Genomic DNA, 24593 nt, shown 5'->3' with positions numbered 1-24593 from the left:
ATGAAGCAGGAAGTGGTCCATGCTTTCCAGCAAGGTACCACAATGCTCCCGAGGACAATTCCTGTCCTCAGAGCTCCTACACTTCAGATTGTCCCTCACACACAGTTTCCCATGGAAGCAGCGCCGAGCCAAGTCCCAAAACTTCGAGGGGATCCTGATAGAATTCAAAAGATGCAAACCCTCCCCAAGATCCTGACTTGGGCAGTCCCTGAGCGCCAGAGGCCTCTGGAAATGGGTAAACCAGAACCCTATTGTCAAGGAGTTTCCTTGGCAGAGTCCTGATCTCCCACATTCCGAGACCCCACCGACGGATTACCTTCAGAACCAAGGTAGCGTAAGCCAGAAGATGTCCATGCGGTGTGCGAAGATCCTTCACTTGCCCTCCTGTCTCCCATTCCTGGAAGAAAGGCTGAAACCATCCCCTACAGGAGAATACCCACGGAGGAGCCCTCTCTTTCCGGAGGTTTGCAATATTGATCTTAATGAAGGTATCTACAAGGAATACCACAAGGTTGACCATACCCAACCCTCCTAGTCTCCTCGTACGGTAAGTAACCTCCCTCTTGACCAGGTTCAGTCTATTCCCCCATAACAGTTGGAAGAACAAACTGTAGACCCGAGTCCAGAGTGATTCCGGCAAGATGCACACACTGCCCAGATAAATCAGTAAAGGGAGCAGGTAAGTTTTGATCAGGTTTATCCTTTCCCTTAGGGCCAAAGACCAACCCTTCCATAGGTTCACCTTCTGAGTGGCGATCTCTAGCCTGCTGTCCCAATTTTGTTTGGGGTAATCCCCCTGGCCAAATTCGATGCCAAGGACTTTTGCAGAGACTTTGGGTCCTGGAAGGGTGTCCGGGAGATCAAAACCAGGATCTCCTCCTCCCAGCCAGAGACTCACACTTATCCCGGTTGATCTTGGACCCGGATGCCTCCGAGTAGCGATCTACCTCTGACATCAGTCACCCTGCCTCCTCATGAGAGGAAACAAACAGAGTGACATCATCGGAATACGCCACCACCCTCAGAGTGGCTTCCAGTGCTGCCCGGTCCATTACGATCCTGGCCAACGGTCCACGCTCCACCCTCCTAAGAAGAGGGTCAATCGCAAACACGTACAGCAGTGGGCTCAAGGGACAACCCTGGCGGACACCGGACGCAACCTCAAAAGAGCTGCCAATCCAACCATTCACAAGCGGGAAATTCTCTTCCCCACTGTACAAGGTCTTAAGCCAATCAACAAACCCCACCGGCAGGCCAAGTCTCAGAAGGACGGACCAGAGGTACTCGTGATTAACCCAATCAAACGCTTTTGCCTGGTCCAGTGACAGCATGTACCCCTTCCAGTGACCAGCCCTACCCTGCTCCACACAGATCACAGCACTAAATGTGCTGCGGCCTGGAGCAGAGCAATACTGGGCCTCCGAAAGGAGTCAGGGTGCAAATTTCACCAGCCGATTAAACAGCACCTTTGCCAGAACCTTCCTGTCTGCATTGAGAAGCGCTATGGAACGCCAATTCTCAATGCAAGATGAGTCCTTACCCTTTGACAAGATGATCAAAGCAGACCTCCTCATTGACTTCGGCTGAATGCCCGAGGAAAGACACTCATTGAATACCTCAGTCAAGAGGGGAACCAAAACGTCCTTAAAGGTCTTATAGAATTCAGATGTTAAGCCATCTGGACCAAGCGATTTTTTGGAGGGCAAGCCCTTCAATCGCCAACTGAACTTCCTCTTCCCTGATCATTTCTGTAAAAACGTCAAGAGAGGGGTCTACCCCTGGTTCGGGGACGGCTTCAGCCAGGAAAGTCGACATCTCATTCCAATCAAGATCCTTCTTCCCCAAGAGGTGCGAGTAGAAGGATCTGACAACCTCCAGGATCCCCGATCTGGATCGCCTCAGGGACCCCGTAGTGTCGACCAGTCCTGTAACTACTTTACTATTCATCGACATCTTGCAGTTTCTGTAAGGGTCGAGCTAGCGGTACTTCCCGTAATCCCTCTCAAAAACCAAAGATGCGTGTCTATCGTACTGACACCTCATAAGCAAACATTTCACTCTGGAGATCTCCTCGCGGCTACCTCCAGTTGAGACAAGATGCTCGAGTTTCCTCCTCAGACCCTGATACAAGCGGTACCTGCTCAGACTCCTGAGGCTCGAGAGCTGGCGGAAGAATCTCACCACCCTTTCCTTGAACATCTCCCACCACTCTGACTTACTACTACAAAGATTCAGTAAGGGTACCTGGCTCTGAAGAAAATCCTCAAAGGACTGTCTTATCTCTGCTTTTTCCAAGAGAGACGAATTGAGCCTCCAAAAGCCTCTTCCCATCCGGAGGGTCTCTGTAACATTCAGAGAAAACAAAATTAAACAGAGGTCGGAGATCTCCACCTCAACAACAGACACTGCTGAAGAGACAGCTTCCTCCTTTAAATAAAACCTATCTATCCTAGACCTACAATTACCTCTATGATAGGTGAACCCCTCGTGGCCTGGAGTGTGCCGAATGTGGACATCCACCAGGCGAGCCTCACTAGCTATACTATTAAGGGCGATGCTATCATAAGTCAGCTTGTCTCTGGAACCTCCTCTATCTCGGGGCCTTGTGACAGCATTGAAGTCCCCTCCAAAGACAACCTGCCGACTTGTAAAAAGGTAGGGCTTGATCCTCATAAAGAGACACTTCCGGTCCCACTTAGATTGGGAACCATAGATATTAATGAGCCGGAGCTCTTGTCCCTTCATGAAGACATCTAAGATCAGGCACCTGCCCATTTCTAACTCAATAACCAGTCGGCATTCCACCTGTGCGGTAAAAAGGACCGCCACTCCACTATACGGCTCGGCCGCAAGAGACCAATAGGAGGGCCCGAGTCTCCACTCCCTCTTAGCTTTAAACACATCGGCCATGTTTAGCAGCCTGGTCTCTTGCAAAAAGAAAATGTCAGCTTCAACCCGGCTGAGAAAATGAAAGGCCGCAAATTTAGCTGTATTTGACTTTATGCTGGCGACATTAATGGACTACACCGTCAACGGAGTGGGTTCCGCCATCTTTGGTGATTGAGTTAGATGGCTTTCTTTTTCCCACTCCCCTTATCCTCTGCCTCAGAGGAGGAATCCTTCCCCCTCTTTAATGACAAAGAGGTATCCATTCCCACGTGTTTTTTATTTTTATCGTCCTCGTCTCCGGACTCTGGGCCAGTCCCTCCCTCCAAGGATCTTACATTCCCAGAAGGAGGAGACTCGGCGTCCCCTGTGAGCCCCGCCGAAGCCAGAACCTCACCCTCAGCTTCCTCCTCAGAGGAAGAGATGTTTTAAAGGGCTTGGAACAGGTTAGAAAGACCAACCAGAGGGGAGTCGGTTTTTCCTTCCTTAGGTACCTTGGTCAGAGCGGGAGAAGATGTTTTATCTCCCTTCTTTCTCATCTTTTTGGTGGCGAGCTTACGCTTGTCCTCTAGCCACTGCCTATTATCCTCATCCATACTTTCATAATGGGAGGACTCTGAGGCAATGGCACTTTCCTCCCTGTGGATCCTCCTGACCTCCTCATCCAACTCATCATCCCTTGGGGCCTCAGCAGCAAGACTGGCGTCCAGAACAGGGGCCGCCCCAGTAGCCCGAGGCTCGGCTAGCTCCCTATCCTGTCTGCGCTTATCTAGACGCCTTAGGCTGGGTTCACACTGCGCTAGCAGCAGCCCGTTCAGCACATACGCTAACGGGCTGCTGCTACCGCAAGTACTGATGTTCAATGGCGCTAGCGCAGATAGAGCAGCTGCTAGCTCTATCTGCGCTAGCAGTGACGGACCCGGAAATGCTGCAGCCCGCGTCTCCGGGTCCGTCACTCAATGACGGCACATCCCTAGCGCACGCCCATTGTGGGCGTGCGCTAGCGATGCGTCCGACATTGCAGTCAATGGCGGCCGTAACGGACTACGTTACACCGCGTGTATGCCGCGGTGTAACGTTGTCCGTCTAACGGACTGCCTTGACGCAATGTGAACGAAGCCTTAGCTGCGAAGGCATATTTTTATTGCTTTTCTTCCTTGGCCCCTCAGCTCCTTCACCCCTGCTAGTCCCTTCCCCAGCAGAATCAGCCACATGGCTTTCTCCCACCGGGGTCACGACTGCATTAGCGAAGGAGCGAGAACAACGGCTGAATGGGTGACCTAACTCACCACACAGGTGGCACCTAATCTCCACACAAGATGCAGCAAGATGGCCGATATCCCCACACAATTTCTGCATAGAGCAGTTTGCGCTGAAGTGTGTGGGGTCGCCGCACTTGTGACAGAGCTTCGGTTGCCCCTGGTAGAAGACCAGGATACGATCCCTACCCAGGAAGGCAGATGATGGTATGTGGCAACTGTACCACCTGAACGCTTAAGCATTACCATAAACGTCCAGGCCCCTGACCAGATTCCAAACTAGTCACAGTTTTTCTTTGGCATTTCTACCACCTCTCCATACCGGCCAAGCCATGTCATGATGTCATAACAAGAAAGCGACTTGTTACAAGTCATCACGGTCACTTTCTTGACTTCATTTTGGTGAGACACCACCTGAACGGCAAAGTCTCGCCAGCCGGGCTCATTTTTTGTCAACTCATAGTTCGACTAGAAGAGCTCAAGCCCCTCCGGCCGAACAAAGCTGACATCAAACTCAGGTTTGGAATAGGGATGTATCAAGGCATAGATGTCAATCGCCCTGAAGCCCATCCTCAGCAGGAGCTCCACAACTTTAGACCTTGGAGGTCACTTATCACTGCCCCTCCACCGAAGACGGACCACATTCCTACGCACACTACCCGGCCCAGCTGTTGGGAGGGACCACACTGTATCCCCCCTCTTTGCTCTCGGAAGGCCCCGAGGCCATGCCTCTCTATCCAGAAGGATAGGTCAACCTCTCGACCCTCTACCATTAGTAATCTCTCTCCCTTCTTCAGAGCCTCCAGAAGATGCCGTTGCAACATTCCGTCCCCAGAACCCGGAGACAAGGAGGATGCCCTATTGCCCCCGGAGGTGACAGCGGCAAAACTCCTGACAGGTGCTGCCACCACCGGAGGGGCAACCGGACCAGTGACCACATCCACACCAACAGCATCACTATTACCCACCTCCATAACCCCCTCACCCTCTACCAAACCAGCAACCACATCACTAGACAAAGAAGTTATCTCATCCATACCCACCACCACATTCACTCCTGCTGGACCAGTGACAACAGGAGGTGACATTTTCACCTCCGCATCATCAGGCACAAGGGGCTGAGTCTCCTCCACAGAACTGGAGGCGACCTCACCCCTGGTCTTACGTGTGCCCTCCGCATCATCAGATGATATTTTCCGCTGCTTTACTGTTGATACCAGGCGGCGCTGATCTTCCGCCGCTGTGCGGCACCGCTGATCCTTTATATCAGCATCTTGTTGACCAGCGGCGCTAACACAGAACAGGACTTTGGTGGGAGGACCGGAACTTCCAGCCCCAGCAACCCCCTCACACTGCCGCCGCTTCTCAACTAAGTGATCAGCAGCAACAGAATTCAGGGGCACCGAGGCTACCGGAGCTGCCCCCGACACCGGGCCGCTCCCCCCTCCCACTGAGGAGTGCAAAACAGTATCATGGCCTGACCTTTTTTCCACCGCCGGGCCGCCCTCCGTCCAGCCTCTCGGCTGATGCACCTGCTGCTACATTCCCGCTACTACAAGCAGAGACTGAGCTCTGCGCCTCATTATCGCGCTCTGTAATCTCCCCGCGCCTTTGCACTGGATCCACAGCAGAACCCGGGCTGGGCTGGGCAACGGGGCTTATACAGCGAGCTGACCCTGCAGCCAACTCAGGGGATACAGGGAGGGGGGCATATATATAGCTTACCGCTTCCTGCAGCTTAGGTTTGATCTTCTTTAACTTTTTCTTCTGGCCCCCAGGTGCCTCCTCTGGTAAATCATCACCAAGATGGAAGTTCTGAAGGCACACTGGGGACTCCAGCAGCTTGATCTCTGCCATTAGCGCCCCTCCCTGGCCGATGTCACTGTCCTACCCAGAGCCAGCAGAACTGCGACAAGATGTCATTGTTGCCTGTCCTGCAGGGAGCTCGCTGCACGTGGCCTGTGAGTGACTAAGCAGGCTGCCAGGTGGGGCTTTCTGCTGGTCATCCTCCTCCTCATCATCATCCACCTGGCTCTCAGGCTGCAGCCCCCTCTGCCTTTGCTCTCTGTTATCCGCCATTTCTCTGAATCTGTCTTCATTTTGCAATTTTTCTTTAAATGGTCCACTTTTTTCTTGAATAAACGCTTTTCTTACCTCCAGATCATTAATTTCAAGCTTCAGCCTCTTTACCTCCGCCTGGAATTGCGTCTTCCTGGGTCTGGAGGCGCCTGCAGCTTTGTTGCTTGTGCAGAGCAGCTCCTCCCGGAGCCTCCTCAGGGTCTTACTCGCCTCTTCATGCTCACGGAGGTGGCTCATGACCCGGGAGGCATATGTGCCGGGAGGCATAGGTGGACACAGACTCCCGGGGTCTCTGCAGCGCCCAAACCTCCTCAGTGAGATCGGCCGTGAGCACTCAGCTTTCCTCTGGAAGGGCCGCCATCTTGCACGCTAGCAGGCTTCTCCTCCATGTTAGAAGACCTGGGGGGAGTAGGAGCCATATTGCTGCGACTCCTGGTGGAGCGTCTCACTCCCGAGTCCTCTGATGTGCAGGCTGGTTGCTGGTTCCTTCTGCCCCCCGCCAGACTGGTCCAGGAAGCAGAAGCCTGGGACATGGCTCCTTCACTCATCCCAGGAAACCCACTCCCTCCCTGGGCAAGAGAGAGAGCAGGTCCCCAGGTACATACATTACATTACTGATCCCGAGTTACATCCTGTATAATACCCCAGAGCTGCACTCACTATTCTGCTGGTGTAGTCACTGTGCACATACATTACATAGACATACTGATAGGGAATTTAGATTGTGTGCCCCAACGGGGACAGTGATGATAATGTGTGCAAACTGTAAAGCGCTGCGGAATATGTTAGCACTAATATAAAAAAAATAAAGATTATTTATTACATTACAGATCCTGAGTTACATCCTGTATTATACTCCAGAGCTGCACGCACTATTCTGCTGGTGCAGTGACTGTGTATATACATTACATTACTGAACCTGAGTTACATCCTGTATTATACTCCAGAGCTGCACTCACTATTCTGCTGGTGCAGTGACTGTGTATATACATTACATTACTGAACCTGAGTTACATCCTGTATTATACTCCAGAGCTGCACTCACTATCCTGCTGGTGCAGTCACTGTGTACATAAATTACATTACTGATCCTGGGTGACATCCTGTATTATACTCCAGAGCTGCACTCACTATTCTGCTGGTGCAGTCACTGTGTACATACATTACATTACTGATCCTGAGTTACATCCTGTATTATACCCCAGAGCTGCACTCACTATTCTGCTGGTGCAGTCACTGTGTACATACATTACATTACTGATCCTGAGTTACATCCTGTATTATACCCCAGAGCTGCACTCACTATACTGCTGGTGCAGTCACAGTGTACATACATTACATTACAGATCCTGAGTTACATCCTATATTATAGTCCAGAGCTGCACTCACTATTCTGCTGGTGCAGTCACTGTGTACATACATTACATTACTGATCCTGAGTTACATCCTGTATTATACTCCAGAGCTGCACTCACTATTCTGCTGGAACAGTCACTGTGTACATACATTACAGATCCTGAGTTACACCCTGTATTATGCTCCGGAGCTGCACTCACTTTTCTCCCACCATGTGCTCTCCTCTGTTCTCTCCTATCTCATGTGCTGATCGGTTGTGATATATTCAGACATTGTGGTTTTGCTGATCCGCCAAGAATCTTGTGGTTTTACAACAAATTGTTATCAAGGATAATGAGGTTCTTCTGTTTGGTGCGGACCCCCTTCTTCCCCTTGGTCTTGGTAGTAACAATGTATTAGAGAGCGGCACAGAAGAGGAGAGTGCGGAGCAGCAGCTCAGCGTCCCTGCCGACTCTGTACGTGCCAAATCTCCTTCTGCCAGTGTCTCAGGGGCACTTGTGGCTCTGAAAAATGTGATCAATATCACCATGGAAACATGGCAGAAAGAATGTGATTGGCTGCAAGCGGCGATCAGCTCCTTCCTGAGCCGCAGCTGATCTTCCTCCGACAAAACCGGCGAGGAAAGTAAGAAGCAGCGCTCCCCGCGAGACTCCAGGGAGCCAGAGGCTACCCCTCCTCTGACTTCACAAGGAGTCATAGTACACAGATGTCTTCCGTCAGTCATAGCACCTTGTCCAAACCGCCGGGCCCGCGCTGTGTCCATCCACTCCGTGCTGCATCCGTCCCATAGGACTCCGCGCTACCTCCATCCCAATAGGCGACCTTGTGCCGCGTCCGTCCCAACGGGCAACCCGGCATCCAACTCAACGGGTGACCTCGCATCCTTCCCCACAGGCGACCCCGTGCTGCGTCCATCCCATAGGAGGACTCTGTGCTACCTCCATCCCAACAGGCAACCCTGAGTCATGTCCGTCCCAACGTGCAACCCCGCATCCAACCCAAAGGGCGACACCGAATCCCTCCCAACGTGCAACCCCGCATCCAACCCAAAGGGTGACACCGAATCCGTCCCAATGTGCGACTCCGCATCGTTCCCCACAGGCGACCCCGTGCTGCGTCCATCCCATAGGAGGACTCTGTGCTACCTCCATCCCAATAGGCGACCTTGTGCCGCGTCCGTCCCAACAGGCAACCCCGCATCCAACTCAACGGATGACCTCGCATCCGTCCCAATGGGCAACCCCGCGTCATTCCCCCATAGGTGACCCCGTGCTGCGTCCATCCCAAAGGAGGACTCTGTGCTACCTCCATCCCAACAGGCAACCCTGAGTCATGTCCGTCCCAACGTGCAACCCCGCATCCAACCCAAAGGGCGACACCGAATCCGTCCCAACGTGCAACCCCGCATCCAACCCAATGGGCAACACCGCGTCTGTCCCAACGGGCGACCACGCACTGATTATATCTGCATTTATTGGCTGCACATCGTGTCTGCCTCCGCCTGCACAGGTAAGCCGATCGGTCACGTGTGCGGCACCAGACCCCGGACTTATGTTTTTCTTTTTTTTTCTTTAGAAGATATTAGATATTAAACATAACTAACGCTTCTGTTCGCAACCACAATGGGACATAATCATGAGCGTTACAGGGTAATTCCTAAGAAGACCCCCACTGCCATCACCCTCACTATCCCCTATCTTCTGGATAACTGGCTGAACGCAGGGGGTCTGACCTCCGGAACCATCAGAAGTCCTCGTATTGGGAGCTTGACCTGGGACAGGCAGCCTTGTCCTAAATGCTGTGGTGCACATGCTTGGCCCCCCACACTGTCATTGTCTACAGGATTGAGGCAAAGTCTTGTTCTTGGGGTTCCCAAGCCTCGACCTCAGGATTTCTGGGGGTCTGACAGCTGGGATCCAGTGTATGAGAGATCACCCTTTAGATACACAAACATTTGCCAGGATCCAATGGCCGCGGCCTCCCTGAAGCCTCCACTCAATACCCAAAGAGCAAGGTCAAAGAGTCACAAAATCTAAGAGGATCTGACCATGTTATGGCCGCGTTCACACAGGCATTCTGCTCTAGGAAATACTGCAGGAGACAGCTGAGCCCTATGAGGGACACATGCCGGAGGGGCTCCCTGTGTATAATGGGGCCATTTGCCACGTTTCCCCAGCAGGAGCATCAGACCGTGTGCAGACTGCGCTGACAGATAAAACTGCCCAACGTCCAGTACCACCGCACACGACTCGCGCACATTGGGGCAGAATCTGCAGGAAAACAGCAGCCACAAGTTTTACACCAAGACGGCTGAATTTCGTTGTGGATTTACAGATTTCTTCTTCCCCATTAAGAAGTTCAATCCGCGGTGAAGATCGTCATGAATCACCACGCCAAGGACACCACATCCAGAGTGCCGTCAGCTGACCCCGCGGACCACCCGGGTTACAGCAGCAGCTGCTCCATCCAGACGGGGGTCTGCTGCACATCCATCCCGTAGGCACGTAAAGCGAGAATCCGCCGATTGTAGGCCTCGTCCCACACGCTCATACCGACGGCCTGTACAGCACGCTGCGTGCTGTGGACAATGGCGCCAGGGGCATTTCTGGGGCGCAACGTAATATGGTAAAAGGGAAAGATGCAGAAAAGTGTCAGACGTCATCCCACAGCTAGCGTCAATGACACGACTGTGGCGCTCATTTTCCACGGAGGTGCCACTAGTGCAGTATTACTTAGCTGCTGATTTTCCCGTGGTAATGAATGTTTCTGATCTCATAGATCCTGCAATGTGCACAAGTCTGTAACATCAGGACCCGGCCCCCTCAGGTAAGCGTGACTTTATTATGACGATTCGTATGAGTGTGGAGAATCATACAAAGCTCCCGCTCCAGCACTGTGGACTGGATCCAACAAAGTCCAGCAGGACGAGGAGGAGACGCAGGGCTGAGACGGGGGAAAGGAGGAGACGCAGGGCTGAGACACGGGGCAAGGAGGAGACGCGGGGCTGAGACGGGGGAAAGGAGGAGACGCGGGGCTGAGACACGGGGCAAGGAGGAGACGCAGGGCTGAGACACGGGGCAAGGAGGAGACGCAGGGCTGAGACACGGGGCAAGGAGGAGACGCAGGGCTGAGACGGGGGAAAGGAGGAGACGCAGGGCTGAGACACGGGGCAAGGAGGAGACGCAGGGCTGAGACACGGGGCAAGGAGGAGACGCGGGGCTGAGACACGGGGCAAGGAGGAGACGCAGGGCTGAGACACGGGGCAAGGAGGAGACGCGGGGCTGAGACACGGGGCAAGGAGGAGACGCAGGGCTGAGACACGGGGCAAGGAGGAGACGCAGGGCTGAGACACGGGGCAAGGAGGAGACGCAGGGCTGAGACACGGGGCAAGGAGGAGACGCGGGGCTGAGACACGGAGCAAGGAGGAGACGCAGGGCTGAGACACGGAGCAAGGAGGAGACGCAGGGCTGAGACACGGGGCAAGGAGGAGACGCAGGGCTGAGACACGGGGCAAGGAGGAGACGCAGGGCTGAGACACGGGGCAAGGAGGAGACGCAGGGCTGAGACACGGGGCAAGGAGGAGACGCGGGGCTGAGACACGGGGCAAGGAGGAGACGCAGGGCTGAGACACGGGGCAAGGAGGAGACGCGGGGCTGAGACACGGGGCAAGGAGGAGACGCGGGGCTGAGACACGGGGCAAGGAGGAGACGCAGGGCTGAGACACGGGGCAAGGAGGAGACGCAGGGCTGAGACACGGGGCAAGGAGGAGACGCAGGGCTGAGACACGGGGCAAGGAGGAGACGCAGGGCTGAGACACGGGGCAAGGAGGAGACGCGGGGCTGAGACACGGAGCAAGGAGGAGACGCAGGGCTGAGACACGGAGCAAGGAGGAGACGCAGGGCTGAGACACGGGGCAAGGAGGAGACGCAGGGCTGAGACACGGGGCAAGGAGGAGACGCGGGGCTGAGACACGGGGCAAGGAGGAGACGCGGGGCTGAGACACGGGGCAAGGAGGAGACGCGGGGCTGAGACACGGGGCAAGGAGGAGACGCGGGGCTGAGACACGGGGCAAGGAGGAGACGCGGGGCTGAGACACGGGGCAAGGAGGAGACGCGGGGCTGAGACACGGGGCAAGGAGGAGACACGGGGCTGAGACACGGGGCAAAGAGGAGACGCAGGGCTGAGACAGGGGGAAAGGAGGAGACACGGGGCAAGGAGGAGACGCGGGGCTGAGACACGGAGCAAGGAGGAGACGCGGGGCTGAGACACGGAGCAAGGAGGAGACGCGGGGCTGAGACGGGGGAAAGGAGGAGACGCAGGGCTGAGACACGGGGCAAGGAGGAGACGCAGGGCTGAGACACGGAGCAAGGAGGAGACGCAGGGCTGAGACACGGGGCAAGGAGGAGACACGGGGCTGAGACACGGGGCAAAGAGGAGACGCAGGGCTGAGACACGGGGCAAGGAGGAGACACGGGGCTGAGACACGGGGCAAGGAGGAGACACGGGGCTGAGACACGGGGCAAAGAGGAGACGCAGGGCTGAGACACGGGGCAAGGAGGAGACGCAGGGCTGAGACACGGGGCAAGGAGGAGACACGGGGCTGAGACACGGGGCAAAGAGGAGACGCAGGGCTGAGACACGGGGCAAGGAGGAGACGCAGGGCTGAGACAGGGGGAAAGGAGGAGACACGGGGCTGAGACAGGGGGAAAGGAGGAGACGCAGGGCTGAGACACGGGGCAAGGAGGAGACGCAGGGCTGAGACACGGGGCAAGGAGGAGACACGGGGCTGAGACAGGGGGAAAGGAGGAGACGCAGGGCTGAGACACGGGGCAAAGAGGAGACGCGGGGCTGAGACACGGGGCAAAGAGGAGACACTGGGCTGAGACACGGGGCAAGGAGGAGACGCAGGGCTGAGACAGGGGGAAAGGAGGAGACGCAGGGCTGAGACACGGGGCAAGGAGGAGACGCAGGGCTGAGACACGGAGCAAGGAGGAGACGCAGGGCTGAGACACGGGGCAAGGAGGAGACGCAGGGCTGAGACACGGGGCAAGGAGGAGACGCGGGGCTGAGACACGGGGCAAGGAGGAGACGCAGGGCTGAGACACGGGGCAAGGAGGACACACGGGGCTGAGACACGGGGCAAGGAGGAGACACGGGGCTGAGACACGGGGCAAAGAGGAGACGCAGGGCTGAGACACGGGGCAAGGAGGAGACGCAGGGCTGAGACAGGGGGAAAGGAGGAGACACGGGGCAAGGAGGAGACGCAGGGCTGAGACACGGGGCAAGGAGGAGACGCAGGGCTGAGACACGGGGCAAGGAGGAGACGCAGGGCTGAGACACGGGGCAAGGAGGAGACACTGGGCTGAGACACGGGGCAAGGAGGAGACACGGGGCTGAGACAGGGGGAAAGGAGGAGACGCAGGGCTGAGACACGGGGCAAAGAGGAGACGCAGGGCTGAGACACGGGGCAAGGAGGAGACGCAGGGCTGAGACACGGGGCAAAGAGGAGACGCGGGGCTGAGACACGGGGCAAGGAGGAGACGCGGGGCTGAGACAGGGGGAAAGGAGGAGACGCAGGGCTGAGACACGGGGCAAAGAGGAGACGCGGGGCTGAGACACGGGGCAAGGAGGAGACGCAGGGCTGAGACACGGGGCAAAGAGGAGACGCGGGGCTGAGACACGGGGCAAAGAGGAGACGCGGGGCTGAGACACGGGGCAAGGAGGAGACGCGGGGCTGAGACACGGGGCAAAGAGGAGACGCGGGGCTGAGACACGGGGCTGAGACACGGGGCAAGGAGGAGACACGGGGCTGAGACACGGGGCAAGGAGGAGACACGGGGCTGAGACAGGGGGAAAGGAGGAGACGCAGGGCTGAGACACGGGGCAAAGAGGAGACGCGGGGCTGAGACACGGGGCAAGGAGGAGACGCGGGGCTGAGACACGAGGCAAAGAGGAGACGCAGGGCTGAGACACGGGGCAAGGAGGAGACACGGGGCTGAGACACGGGGCAAGAAGGAGACGCGGGGCTAAGACACGGGGCAAAGAGGAGACGCAGGGCTGAGACACGGGGCAAGGAGGAGACACGGGGCAAGGAGGAGACGCAGGGCTGAGACAGGGGGCAAGGAGGAGACACGGGGCAAGGAGGAGACGCAGGGCTGAGACATGGGGCAAGGAGGAGACACGGGGTGAGGAGACGCAGGTCTGAGACACGGGGCAAGGAGGAGACACGGGGCTGAGACACGGGGCAAGGAGGAGACGCGGGGCTAAGACACGGGGCAAAGAGGAGACGCAGGGCTGAGACACGGGGCAAGGAGGAGACACGGGGCAAGGAGGAGACGCAGGGCTGAGACAGGGGGCAAGGAGGAGACACGGGGCGAGGAGGAGACGCAGGGCTGAGACATGGGGCAAGGAGGAGACACGGGGTGAGGAGACGCAGGTCTGAGACATGGGGCAAGGAGGAGACACGGGGCTGAGACAGGGGGAAGATGAGGAGCAGGGCTGAGACACGGGGCAAGGAGGAGACGCGGGGCTGAGACACGGGGCAAGGAGGAGAAGATGCAGGGCTGAGACACGGGGCAAAGAGGAGACGCGGGGCTGAGACACGGGGCAAAGAGGAGAGACGGGGCAAAGAGGAGAGACGGGGCAAAGAGGAGATGTGGGGCAAGGGGGAGGCACGGGGAGAGGATGAGACAATTTGTATGGAGAATTAGGTTTTTTAATTACTTTCTACTGAAGTTTACAGAATAAACCTTCCTGTTTGGACAAGAAGCTGCGTGCCTGTGTGAACACTGTGAACTACTAATGAGCTAAATCCTTCCAGCAGGTGATCGCTCGACCACTCGGACGCCCACACACTGATGATTGCTGGTGGTCAGAGGACTACATAATCCGCTGGTCCCCTTCATCTTAGCCCTTCGTTACACGCACATGACAGGCATCCTCCGTGGTGATGCACAGTATGAGGTTATCTCATTCGTCACCGTCACGAGCTCAACGCGTCTCTGAAGAAGTCGCCCGAGGCATCAGCCCATTATTGGCAAACGACTGCGCGAAAAGAAGAGAAAACCCCAGAGAGGCCGGGTGTGGTCCTGGTAATGGGGAAGGGGGACTGGTCTCAGCTTTTCGGGGAAGGTGCCGTATGCTTTATAGCGATGCTAGCATACACCAGGAGCCGCCAGCCTCCGTGTTACAGCTATTGGGAGACCGCAACTCCCAGCATTGACCGGCAGACACGACTTTTTCCCCAGCGCTCAGTCTCTGATGCAGAATCGCAGGGCGACATATTGCAGATCCAGTAGGGTCAGTCCGCATGCAGCTGCCCAGTTTCTTCTTCCAGACCAGCGCTTGTGGCACACTGCATCATGCTGTCCCGCCCCGATGCTTTTTCACTTTCCCTCTAGTCCACGAGCTGTCACTCACGGGGAGCGAGGCAGGGAGAAGCCTCGGGGTCATCAGGGACGCCCGGTCCCCACCGGCGATTAAGGAGGTGTTTTCTCCACAGCACTACGGAGTAAACGTACCGTCACATTAAGCGACGCTGCAGCGATCCAGACAACGATCCTGATCGCTGCAGCGTCGCTGTTTGGTCGCTGGAGAGCTGTCACACAGATATGGCAGCAATAACGCAGACAACGCCTCATTACTGCTGGAATTGATGCATTAAAGGGATTGTCCAGGCTAAAAATAAGTCTTTGTGACCGCAGGCTGAAGAATCGCGGCAGGGTAACCCGTGCAAGTGGCCGTTGTGTGGAGACGGACGTGATTTTCATCCTCCCAATCACCTGCCGATGAAGACTGCGAGGATGAAAATCACATCGACGGCCACGTGCACGAGTAACACTGCCGCAATTCTGAAGTCACAACAACTTTTCTTAGACCAGAAAACCCCTTTAATGTGACTTCACCCTTTATACTGGGATTCTTGCAATCATGTACATTGTCTGCGGCTCTTGCCCGGGTCACCGCGCCATGACTGTGCTGACAGGTTATAGTGGAGTCCGGGTCACCGCGCCATGACTGTGCTGACAGGTTATAGTGGAGTCCGGGTCACTGCGCCATGACTGTGCTGACAGGTTATAGTGGAGTCCGGGTCACCGCGCCATGACTGTGCTGACAGGTTATAGTGGAGCCCGGGTCACCGCGCCATGACTGTGCTGAAAGGTTATAGTATAATCCGGGTCACCGCGCCATGACTGTCCTGACAGGTTATAGTGGAGCCCGGGTCACCGCGCCATGACTGTGCTGACAGGTTATAGTGGAGCCCGGGTCACCGCGCCATGACTGTGCTGACAGGTTATAGTGGAGTCCGGATCACCGCGCCATGACTGTGCTGACAGGTTATAGTGGAGTCCAGGTCACCGCGCCATGACTGTGCTGACAGGTTATAGTGGAGCCTGGGTTACCACGCCATGACTGTGCTGAAAGGTTATAGTATAATCCGGGTCACCGCGCTATGACTGTCCTGACAGGTTATAGTGGAGCCCGGGTCACCGCGCCATGACTGTGCTGAAAGGTTATAGTATAATCCGGGTCACCGCGCCATGACTGTGCTGACAGGTTATAGTGGAGTCCGGGTCACCGCGCCATGACTGTGCTGACAGGTTATAGTGGAGTCCGGGTCAAAGCGCCATGACTGTGCTGACAGGTTACGGTGGAGTCCGGGTCACCGCGCCATGACTGTGCTGACAGGTTACGGTGGAGTCCGGGTCACCGCGCCATGACTGTGCTGACAGGTTACGGTGGAGTCCGGGTCACCGCACCATGACTGTGCTGAAAGGTTATAGTATAATCCGGGTCACCGCGCCATAACAGTGCTGACAGGTTATAGTGGAGCCCGGGTCACCGCGCCATGACTGTGCTGACAGGTTATAGTGGAGCCCGGGTCACCGTGCCATGACTGTGCTGACAGGTTATAGTGGAGTCCGGATCACCGTGCCATGACTGTGCTGACAGGTTATAGTGGAGCCCGGGTCACCGCACCATGACTGTTCTGACAGGTTACGGTGGAGTCCAGATCAACGCGCCATGACTGTGCTGACAGGTTATAGTATAATCCGGGTCACCGCGCCATGACTGTGCTGACAGGTTATAGTGGAGTCCGGGTCACTGCACCATGACTGTGCCGACAGGTTATAGTGGAGCCCGGGTCACCGCGCCATGACTGTGCTGAGAGGTTATAGTATAATCCGGGTCACCGCACCATGAGTGTGCTGACAGGTTATAGTGGAGCCCGGGTCACCGCACCATGACTGTTCTGACAGGTTACGGTGGAGTCCGGGTCACTGCGCCATGACTGTGCCGACAGGTTATAGTGGAGCCCGGGTCACCGCACCATGACTGTGCTGAGAGGTTATAGTATAATCCGGGTCACCGCGCCATGACTGTGCTGACAGGTTATAGTGGAGCCCGGGTCACCGCACCATGACTGTTCTGACAGGTTACGGTGGAGTCCGGGTCACCGCGCCATGACTGTGCTGACAGGTTACGGTGGAGTCCGGGTCACCGCGCCATGACTGTGCTGACAGGTTACGGTGGAGTCCGGGTCACCGCACCATGACTGTGCTGACAGGTTATAGTGGAGTCCGGGGTCACCGTGCCATGACTGTGCTGACAGGTTATAGTGGAGTCCGGATCACCGCGCCATGACTGTGCTGACAGGTTATAGTATAATCCGGATCACCGCGCCATGACTGTGCTGACAGGTTATAGTATAATCCGGGTCACCGCGCCATGACTGAGCCGACAGGTTATAGTGGAGTCCGGGTCACTGCGCCATGACTGTGCCGACAGGTTATAGTGGAGCCCGGGTCACCGCGCCATGACTGTGCTGAGAGGTTATAGTATAATCCGGGTCACCGCGCCATGACTGTGCTGACAGGTTATAGTGGAGCCCGGGTCACCGCACCATGACTGTGCTGACAGGTTACGGTGGAGTCCGGGTCACCGCTCCATGACTGTGCTGACAGGTTACGGTGGAGTCTGGTTCACCACACCATGACTGTGCTGACAGGTTACGGTGGAGTCCGGGTCACCGCGCCATGACTGTGCTGACAGGTTACGGTGGAGTCCGGGTCACCGCGCCATGACTGTGCTGACAGGTTATAGTGGAGCCTGGGTCACCGCGCCATGACTGTGCTGAAAGGTTATAGTATAATCCGGGTCACCGCGCCATGACTGTCCTGACAGGTTATAGTGGAGCCCGGGTCACCGCGCCATGACTGTGCTGAAAGGTTATAGTATAATCCGGGTCACCGCGCCATGACTGTGCTGACAGGTTATAGTGGAGTCCGGGTCACCGCGCCATGACTGTGCTGACAGGTTATAGTGGAGTCCGGGTCACCGCGCCATGACTGTGCTGACAGGTTACGGTGGAGTCCGGGTCACCGCGCCATGACTGTGCTGACAGGTTACGGTGGAGTCCGGGTCACCGTGCCATGACTGTGCTGACAGGTTACGGTGGAGTCCGGGTCACCGCACCATGACTGTGCTGAAAGGTTTAGTGGAGCCCGGGTCACCGCGCCACGACTGTGCTGACAGGTTATAGTGGAGTCCGGATCACCGCGCCATGACTGTGCTGAAAGGTTATAGTATAATCCGGGTCACCGCGCCATGACAGTGCTGACAGGTTATAGTGGAGCCCGGGTCACCGCGCCATGACTGTGCTGACAGGTTATAGTGGAGCCAGGGTCACCGCGCCATGACTGTGCTGACAGGTTATAGTGGAGTCCGGGTCACCGCGCCATGACTGTGCTGACAGGTTACGGTGGAGTCCGGGTCACCGCGCCATGACTGTGCTGACAGGTTACGGTGGAGTCCGGGTCACCGCGCCATGACTGTGCTGAAAGGTTATGGTGGAGCCCGGGCCACCGCGCCATGACTGTGCTGAAAGGTTATAGTGGAGCCCGGGCCACCGCACCATGACTGTGCTGACAGGTTATAGTGGAGTCCGGGTCACCGCGCCATCACTGTGCTGACAGGTTATAGTGGAGTCCGGGTCACCGCGCCATGACTGTGCTGACAGGTTACGGTGGAGTCCGGGTCACCGCGCCATGACTGTGCTGACAGGTTACGGTGGAGTCCGGGTCACCGCGCCATGACTGTGCTGACAGGTTACGGTGGAGTCCGGGTCACCGCGCCATGACTGTGCTGACAGGTTACGGTGGAGCCCGGGTCACCGCACCATGACTGTGCTGACAGGTTACGGTGGAGTCCGGGTCACCGCACCATGACTGTGCTGAAAGGTTATAGTGGAGTCCGGGTCACCGCACCATGACTGTGCTGAAAGGTTATAGTGGAGCCCGGGTCACCGCGCCATGACTGTGCTGAAAGGTTATAGTGGAGCCCGGGTCACCGCGCCATGACTGTGCTGAAAGGTTATAGTATAATCCGGGTCACCGCGCCATGACTGTGCTGACAGGTTATAGTGGAGTCCGGGTCACAGGCAGATGGAGACCGGGGACCGTTACTACACGTTATGTTGCCCTGTGACCCCTCATTGTGCAGGATTTACACGGGTCACTACAATCATATATTGGGACCTGAAAATAATTCACTTATGAAAAGACATGAAAAATGGTCACAAGGTGGAAATGAAAAAATCTGTGACATTTGTGCTGCCGGCGGGTCCTGGTATAAATCCAGGGGGGAGGCCGGAGCGCAGTGTCAGCCTCCACAGCCGCAGGTAACCGGCGGAGTACAGGGACCGAGTGTGCGCCATGTGGCACCTGCCGTAGGGTTGTGTTCACACGTCAGTGTGTGGTGGGGAGCAAATGACTGTTCTCATTAAATAGAATCGCACTTTGGGTTTTTTGCTCCCTTCTTAGATCTTCTCAAAAACTTATTTTGTTACGTTTCACTTCTGTCGCCCCATAGGTGACTATGGAGATCACTAAAAAGCAGTATGGAGTGAAAGTGACGGCCTCCTGCAACGCCTCGCTGCATTTGTTGGATATATACAGTACAGACCAAAAGTTTGGACACACCTTCTCATTTAAAGATTTTTCTGTATTTTCAGGACTATGAAAATTGTAAATTCACACTGAAGGCATCAAAACTATGAATTAACACATGTGGAATTATATACTTAACAAAACAGTGTGAAACAACTGAAATTATGTCTTCAGAGTAGCCATCTTTTGCTTTGATGACTGCTTTGCACACTCTTGGCATTCTCTTGATGAGCTTCAAGAGGTAGTCACCGGAAATGGTCTTCCAACAATCTTGAAGGAGTTCCCAGAGATGCTTAGCACTTGTTGGCCCTTTTGCCTTCACTCTGCGGTCCAGCTCACCCCAAACCATCTCCATTGGGTTCAGGTCTGGTGACTGTGGAGGCCAGGTCATCTGGTGTAGCCCCCCATCACTCTGCTTCTTGGTCAAATAGCCCTTACACAGCCTGGAGGTGTTTGGGGTCATTGTCCTGTTGAAAAATAAATGATGGTCCAACTAAACGCAAACCGGATGGAATAGCATGCCGCTGCAAGATGCTGTGGTAGCCATGCTGGTTCAGTATGCCTTCAATTTTGAATAAATCCCCAACAGTGTCACCAGCAAAGCCCCCCCACACCATCACACTTCCTCCTCCATGCTTCACGGTGGGAACCAGGCATGTAGAGTCCATCCGTTCACCTTTTCTGCGTCGCACAAAGACACGGTGGTTGGAACCAAAGATCTCAAATTTGGACTCATCAGACCAAAGCACAGATTTTCACTGGTCTAATGTCCGTTCCTTGCGTTCTTTAGCCCAAACAAGTCTCTTCTGCTTGTTACCTGTCCTTAGCAGTGGTTTCCTAGCAGCTATTTTACCATGAAGGCCTGCTGCACAAAGTCTCCTCTTAACAGTTGTTGTAGAGATGTGTCTGCTGCTAGAGCTCTGTGTGGCATTGACCTGGTCTCTAATCTGAGCTGCTGTTAACCTGCGATTTCTGAGGCTGGTGACTCGGATAAACTTATCCTCAGAAGCAGAGGTGACTCTTGGTCTTCCTTTCCTGGGGCGGTCCTCATGTGAGCCAGTTTCTTTGTAGCGCTTGATGGTTTTTGCCATTGCACTTGGGGACACTTTCAAAGTTTTCCCAATTTTTCGGACTGACTGACCTTCATTTCTTAAAGTAATGATGGCCACTCGTTTTTCTTTACTTAGCTGCTTTTTTCTTGCCATAATACAAATTCTAACAGTCTATTCAGTAGGACTATCAGCTGTGTATCCACCAGACTTCTGCTCAACACAACTGATGATCCCAACCCCATTTATAAGGCAAGAAATCCCACTTATAAAACCTGACAGGGCACACCTGTGAAGTGAAAACCATTCCCGGTGACTACCTCTTGAAGCTCATCAAGAGAATGCCAAGAGTGTGCAAAGCAGTCATCAGAGCAAATGGTGGCTACTTTGAAGAACCCAGAATATAAGACACAATTTCAGTTGTTTCACACCTTTTTGTTAAGTATATAATTCCACATGTGTTAATTCATAGTTTTGATGCCTTCAGTGGGAATTTACAATTTTCATAGTCATGAAAATACAGAAAAATCTTTAAATGAGAAGGTGTGTCCAAACTTTTGGTCTGTACTGTATATACGGTAAATATTTTATGCTATTATTCAGTCGCCCTTGTGGTAAATTCTGCGGTAATTGGAGCTTGGCTGTATTCCAGCTGACCACTGCCCTGTGTGGAGGGGACCAAATACCTGAGCCCGCCCCGTACACCTGCACCCTCCATGATGTATCAAGGACTAGATGGAGGATAAAACCGCAGAGGTGACCGGCCGTTCCATGCAGGACCACGCTCTCGTCTGTCAGTAAATGTTCCCCTTTGTGATCTCTAGCTATGTGCCCCTTCGTGCCACCCCCAGCTATGTGCCCCCCTTTGATCTGTGTGTCCCCCCGGTGATCTATGAGTCCCACCCAGTGATTTATGTGCCTCCCCAGAGATGCCGGTACCCTCCCCCCCTCCAAGTGCTGTATATGCCCTCAGTGCTACATTTGCCCCAAAAGTGCTGTATATCCCACTGAGTACTGTATATGGCCCCCAGTGCTGCATACCCCCCACCTGTGCTGTATATAGCCCCCAGTGATGTATGTGACCCCACCAGTGATGCATATTTCCCCCCCAGGGACATATATACCCCCACTGATGTCTGTGCTTCCTCGTGATGTATATAGCCCCTCAGTGATATCTTTTTCCCCCAGCCTCCCCGGTGATGAATATGTCCCAGCATCTCCTGTGATGTCTATGCCCCCCAGCCCCTCCTGTAGTTTATATGACCCCAGAGTCTCATGTGATGCATATACAGCAGTGTCAATATTTCCTATGTTATGTATGTACAACAGTCCCAGCATCTCCTATGTATATACAGCAGTCCCTGTGTCTCCTATGTGTTGTATATACAGCAGTCCCTGCTTCTCCTATGTGTTGTATATACAGCAGTCCCTGTGTCTCCTATGTGTTGTATATACAGCAGTCCCTGTGTCTCCTATGTGAGGTATATTCAACAGTCCCAGCATCTTCTGTGTAATGTATATACAGCTGTCTCCGCGTCTTCTATGTGATATAGATACAGCAGTCCTGTGTGATGTATAGACAGCAGTCGCAGTGTCTCCTATGTGATGGTTATACAGCAGTCCCATTGTCTCCCATGTGATGTATAGACAGCAGTCCCTGTGTCTCCTATGTGATGTATATTCAACAGTCCCAGCATCTCCTGTGTGATGTATATACAGCTGTCTCTGCGTCCTCTGTAATATAGATACAGCAGTCTCAGCGTCTCCTGTGTGATGTATAGACAGCAGTCACAGTGTCTCCTATGTGATGGTTATACAGCAGTCCCATTGTCTCCTATGTGGTGTATATACAGCTGTCTCAGCATCTCCTATGTGATGTATATACAGTAGTCCTAGCGTCTCCTATGCTGATGTATATGATTTACAAAACTTATTACAAAAAGTTGACTGCTCTCCTGTCCGAGGCAAACATAGAAAAGCAGCTGTAAGAAGCAACATGATGAGTATCACCTAACATCACAGCTGCACCAAAGAGAAGCAGCTCCAGCCGTGACATTAAGGGTGAGTTACCGTAAATAAATATTTGACTAATATACCAGGTAATTTTAAAGGTGATCATTTTTGTGTGGCCCCCAAATGATGGTAGAAATTTCCAAATGGCCCCCGGCTGGAAAAAGTGTCCTCACTCGTGTTCTACATAAATGGGGCACAGACGTCTGGCTCGGAGCCCGCTCTCACCTGTCCGAGTCCTCCTTCACCACAAAGTAGGGGGCTGAGTGGCGGTTGGCCTTCACATGCTCGGGGCACTTGTCGCCTCCGTCCAGCTCCTGCTCCAGGGACGAGCTGGTGCTTCCTTCTCGGCTGATGGTGCTGCCCCGGCCCGGGCTGTTTTCGGTGGACGCTCGCGGGGACTCGGTGTTCTGTTTCAGGGTCTGGAGTTTGGCTAGAGGGATAATATCACAGTTTTGTGGCCGATGCCAGACTGTCCTCTGGGTGCTCGCGTTGTAGTAGTAGAATCGGGACGTATTGGGGTCGAACAGTTCCCACCACTGGTTCTCGTTGGTGCGTTTTATCCGGACGCCGGCCGGAGGATCCCAGACGCACTCCCCAGTGATCAGGTTGGCGTACATGCACTCCCGGGTCCGGGGCTCGATGATTTCTACCCATTCCAGCCTAAAAAGGAAGAAAAAACAACAATGATTTCATCTCCAACGGCTTCACCTCACATTTCTACATATCAGACTGCAGTCCTGACCACGAGGAGACCCCGGCTCAACGAGGACCGGCAATGGTGACTGCACCCAACAACACACCTCGCTAAGAAATGTGCAGTAAATGGCCACTGTCCATTCAACTCCACATGAAGAAATGGGGTAATATGAAGGGGCACAGAAATTCGCTTCTTTCTCCACTTAGGAGCCATTTCTTCTCCTCCACATCTACTGAACTCAATCTGAAAACATGGGTAAAATCCACTCTGCAGAAGCCCTGCAGACCTGAGGATATTATTGGATTAACAGATACACTGCTTACTACTACGGTATGATATCCTCCACGCTGAAACTTTCAAATAAGCATTCCATCTCACTTGAGTGATAGATTCACAGCTACCCTGCTCAGTACTGCTGCATTATGTCCTCCATGTTACTGCTTTCTACTAAGGGTTTTATTTTATGCTAGAGTTGTAGTCACAGATATCCTACTCAGTCCTGTGGTATACGGTCATCCGTTCTACTGATTTCCAGTTTTCATCTGACACATGTGCTGAATTCACTGTTACACTGCTCATTACTGCTCCAGAAGCTGTTGATCTTTAGCTAGTGATTATCTCACCCCAGTTTTGAATTCACTGCGACACTGCTCATTTATGCTGTGTACTATCATCCATTCTGTTGAACTCACAGCTACACTGCTCAATACTGCTATTCATGCTGTTGCCTTCTAGCTAGTATTTATCACATCACAAAGTTGCATTAACTGCTACACTACTCAGTACTGCAGTATAATATCATACATTATGCTGTTTTTTTAGTGTTTATCAGATGTCAGTGCTGATTTCACAGCTACACTGCTATAAAATGCCCTCCATGCTGCTGCTTTCTAGAAAATCTTTACTTTACCCCATTGCTGAATTCACAACTACACTGCTCAGTACTAATATCCATGCTGTTACTTTTTAGCTAGTGTTTATCTTACCCCAGCATTGAATTCAGTGCTACTATACCTATTACTATTGTATACTGTTGTCCATTTGCTGCTTTCTGGCTAGTGTAAATCTCACCCAAACGCTGTAACGACAGTTACACTGCTCAGTATTGCTATAAAATGTCCTCCATGCTGTTGCTTTCTATCTTTAGGTTTATCTTAACCAAGTATTGAATTCAGCACAGTACTGCTGTAATGTCTAAAATGTTGTGCTGCTTTTTAGTAAGTGTTACACCTCCCACACGGCTGATTTCACAGCTGCATTGATCAATCCTGCTTTATAATGTCCTCCACGCTGCTGCTTCCGAATG

The 24593-nt window shown here is 54.0% G+C and overlaps 1 protein-coding gene across 5 annotated transcripts in view; it reads right to left on the bottom strand.

Moving 5' to 3' along the window:
- The window catches only part of ARHGAP39 (Rho GTPase activating protein 39), a 238325-nt gene that overhangs the window by 163740 nt on the left and 49992 nt on the right, over nucleotides 1-24593 (bottom strand). For all 5 annotated transcript variants that reach the window (XR_011314149.1, XR_011314150.1, XR_011314148.1 and 2 more), the window contains exon 2: nucleotides 22816-23250. Coding sequence is in view for 2 of the 5 variants with exons in the window: in XM_069732045.1 (XP_069588146.1) it covers nucleotides 22816-23250 (435 nt within the window). In the remaining 3 variants the exon portion in view is untranslated. The remainder of the gene's footprint in view (nucleotides 1-22815; nucleotides 23251-24593) is intronic.

Source organism: Ranitomeya imitator, chromosome 6, assembly GCF_032444005.1.
Source record: "Ranitomeya imitator isolate aRanImi1 chromosome 6, aRanImi1.pri, whole genome shotgun sequence".
In the NCBI taxonomy this organism is placed as follows: domain Eukaryota; kingdom Metazoa; phylum Chordata; class Amphibia; order Anura; family Dendrobatidae; genus Ranitomeya; species Ranitomeya imitator.
This window is presented reverse-complemented; position numbering and strand designations above follow the sequence as displayed.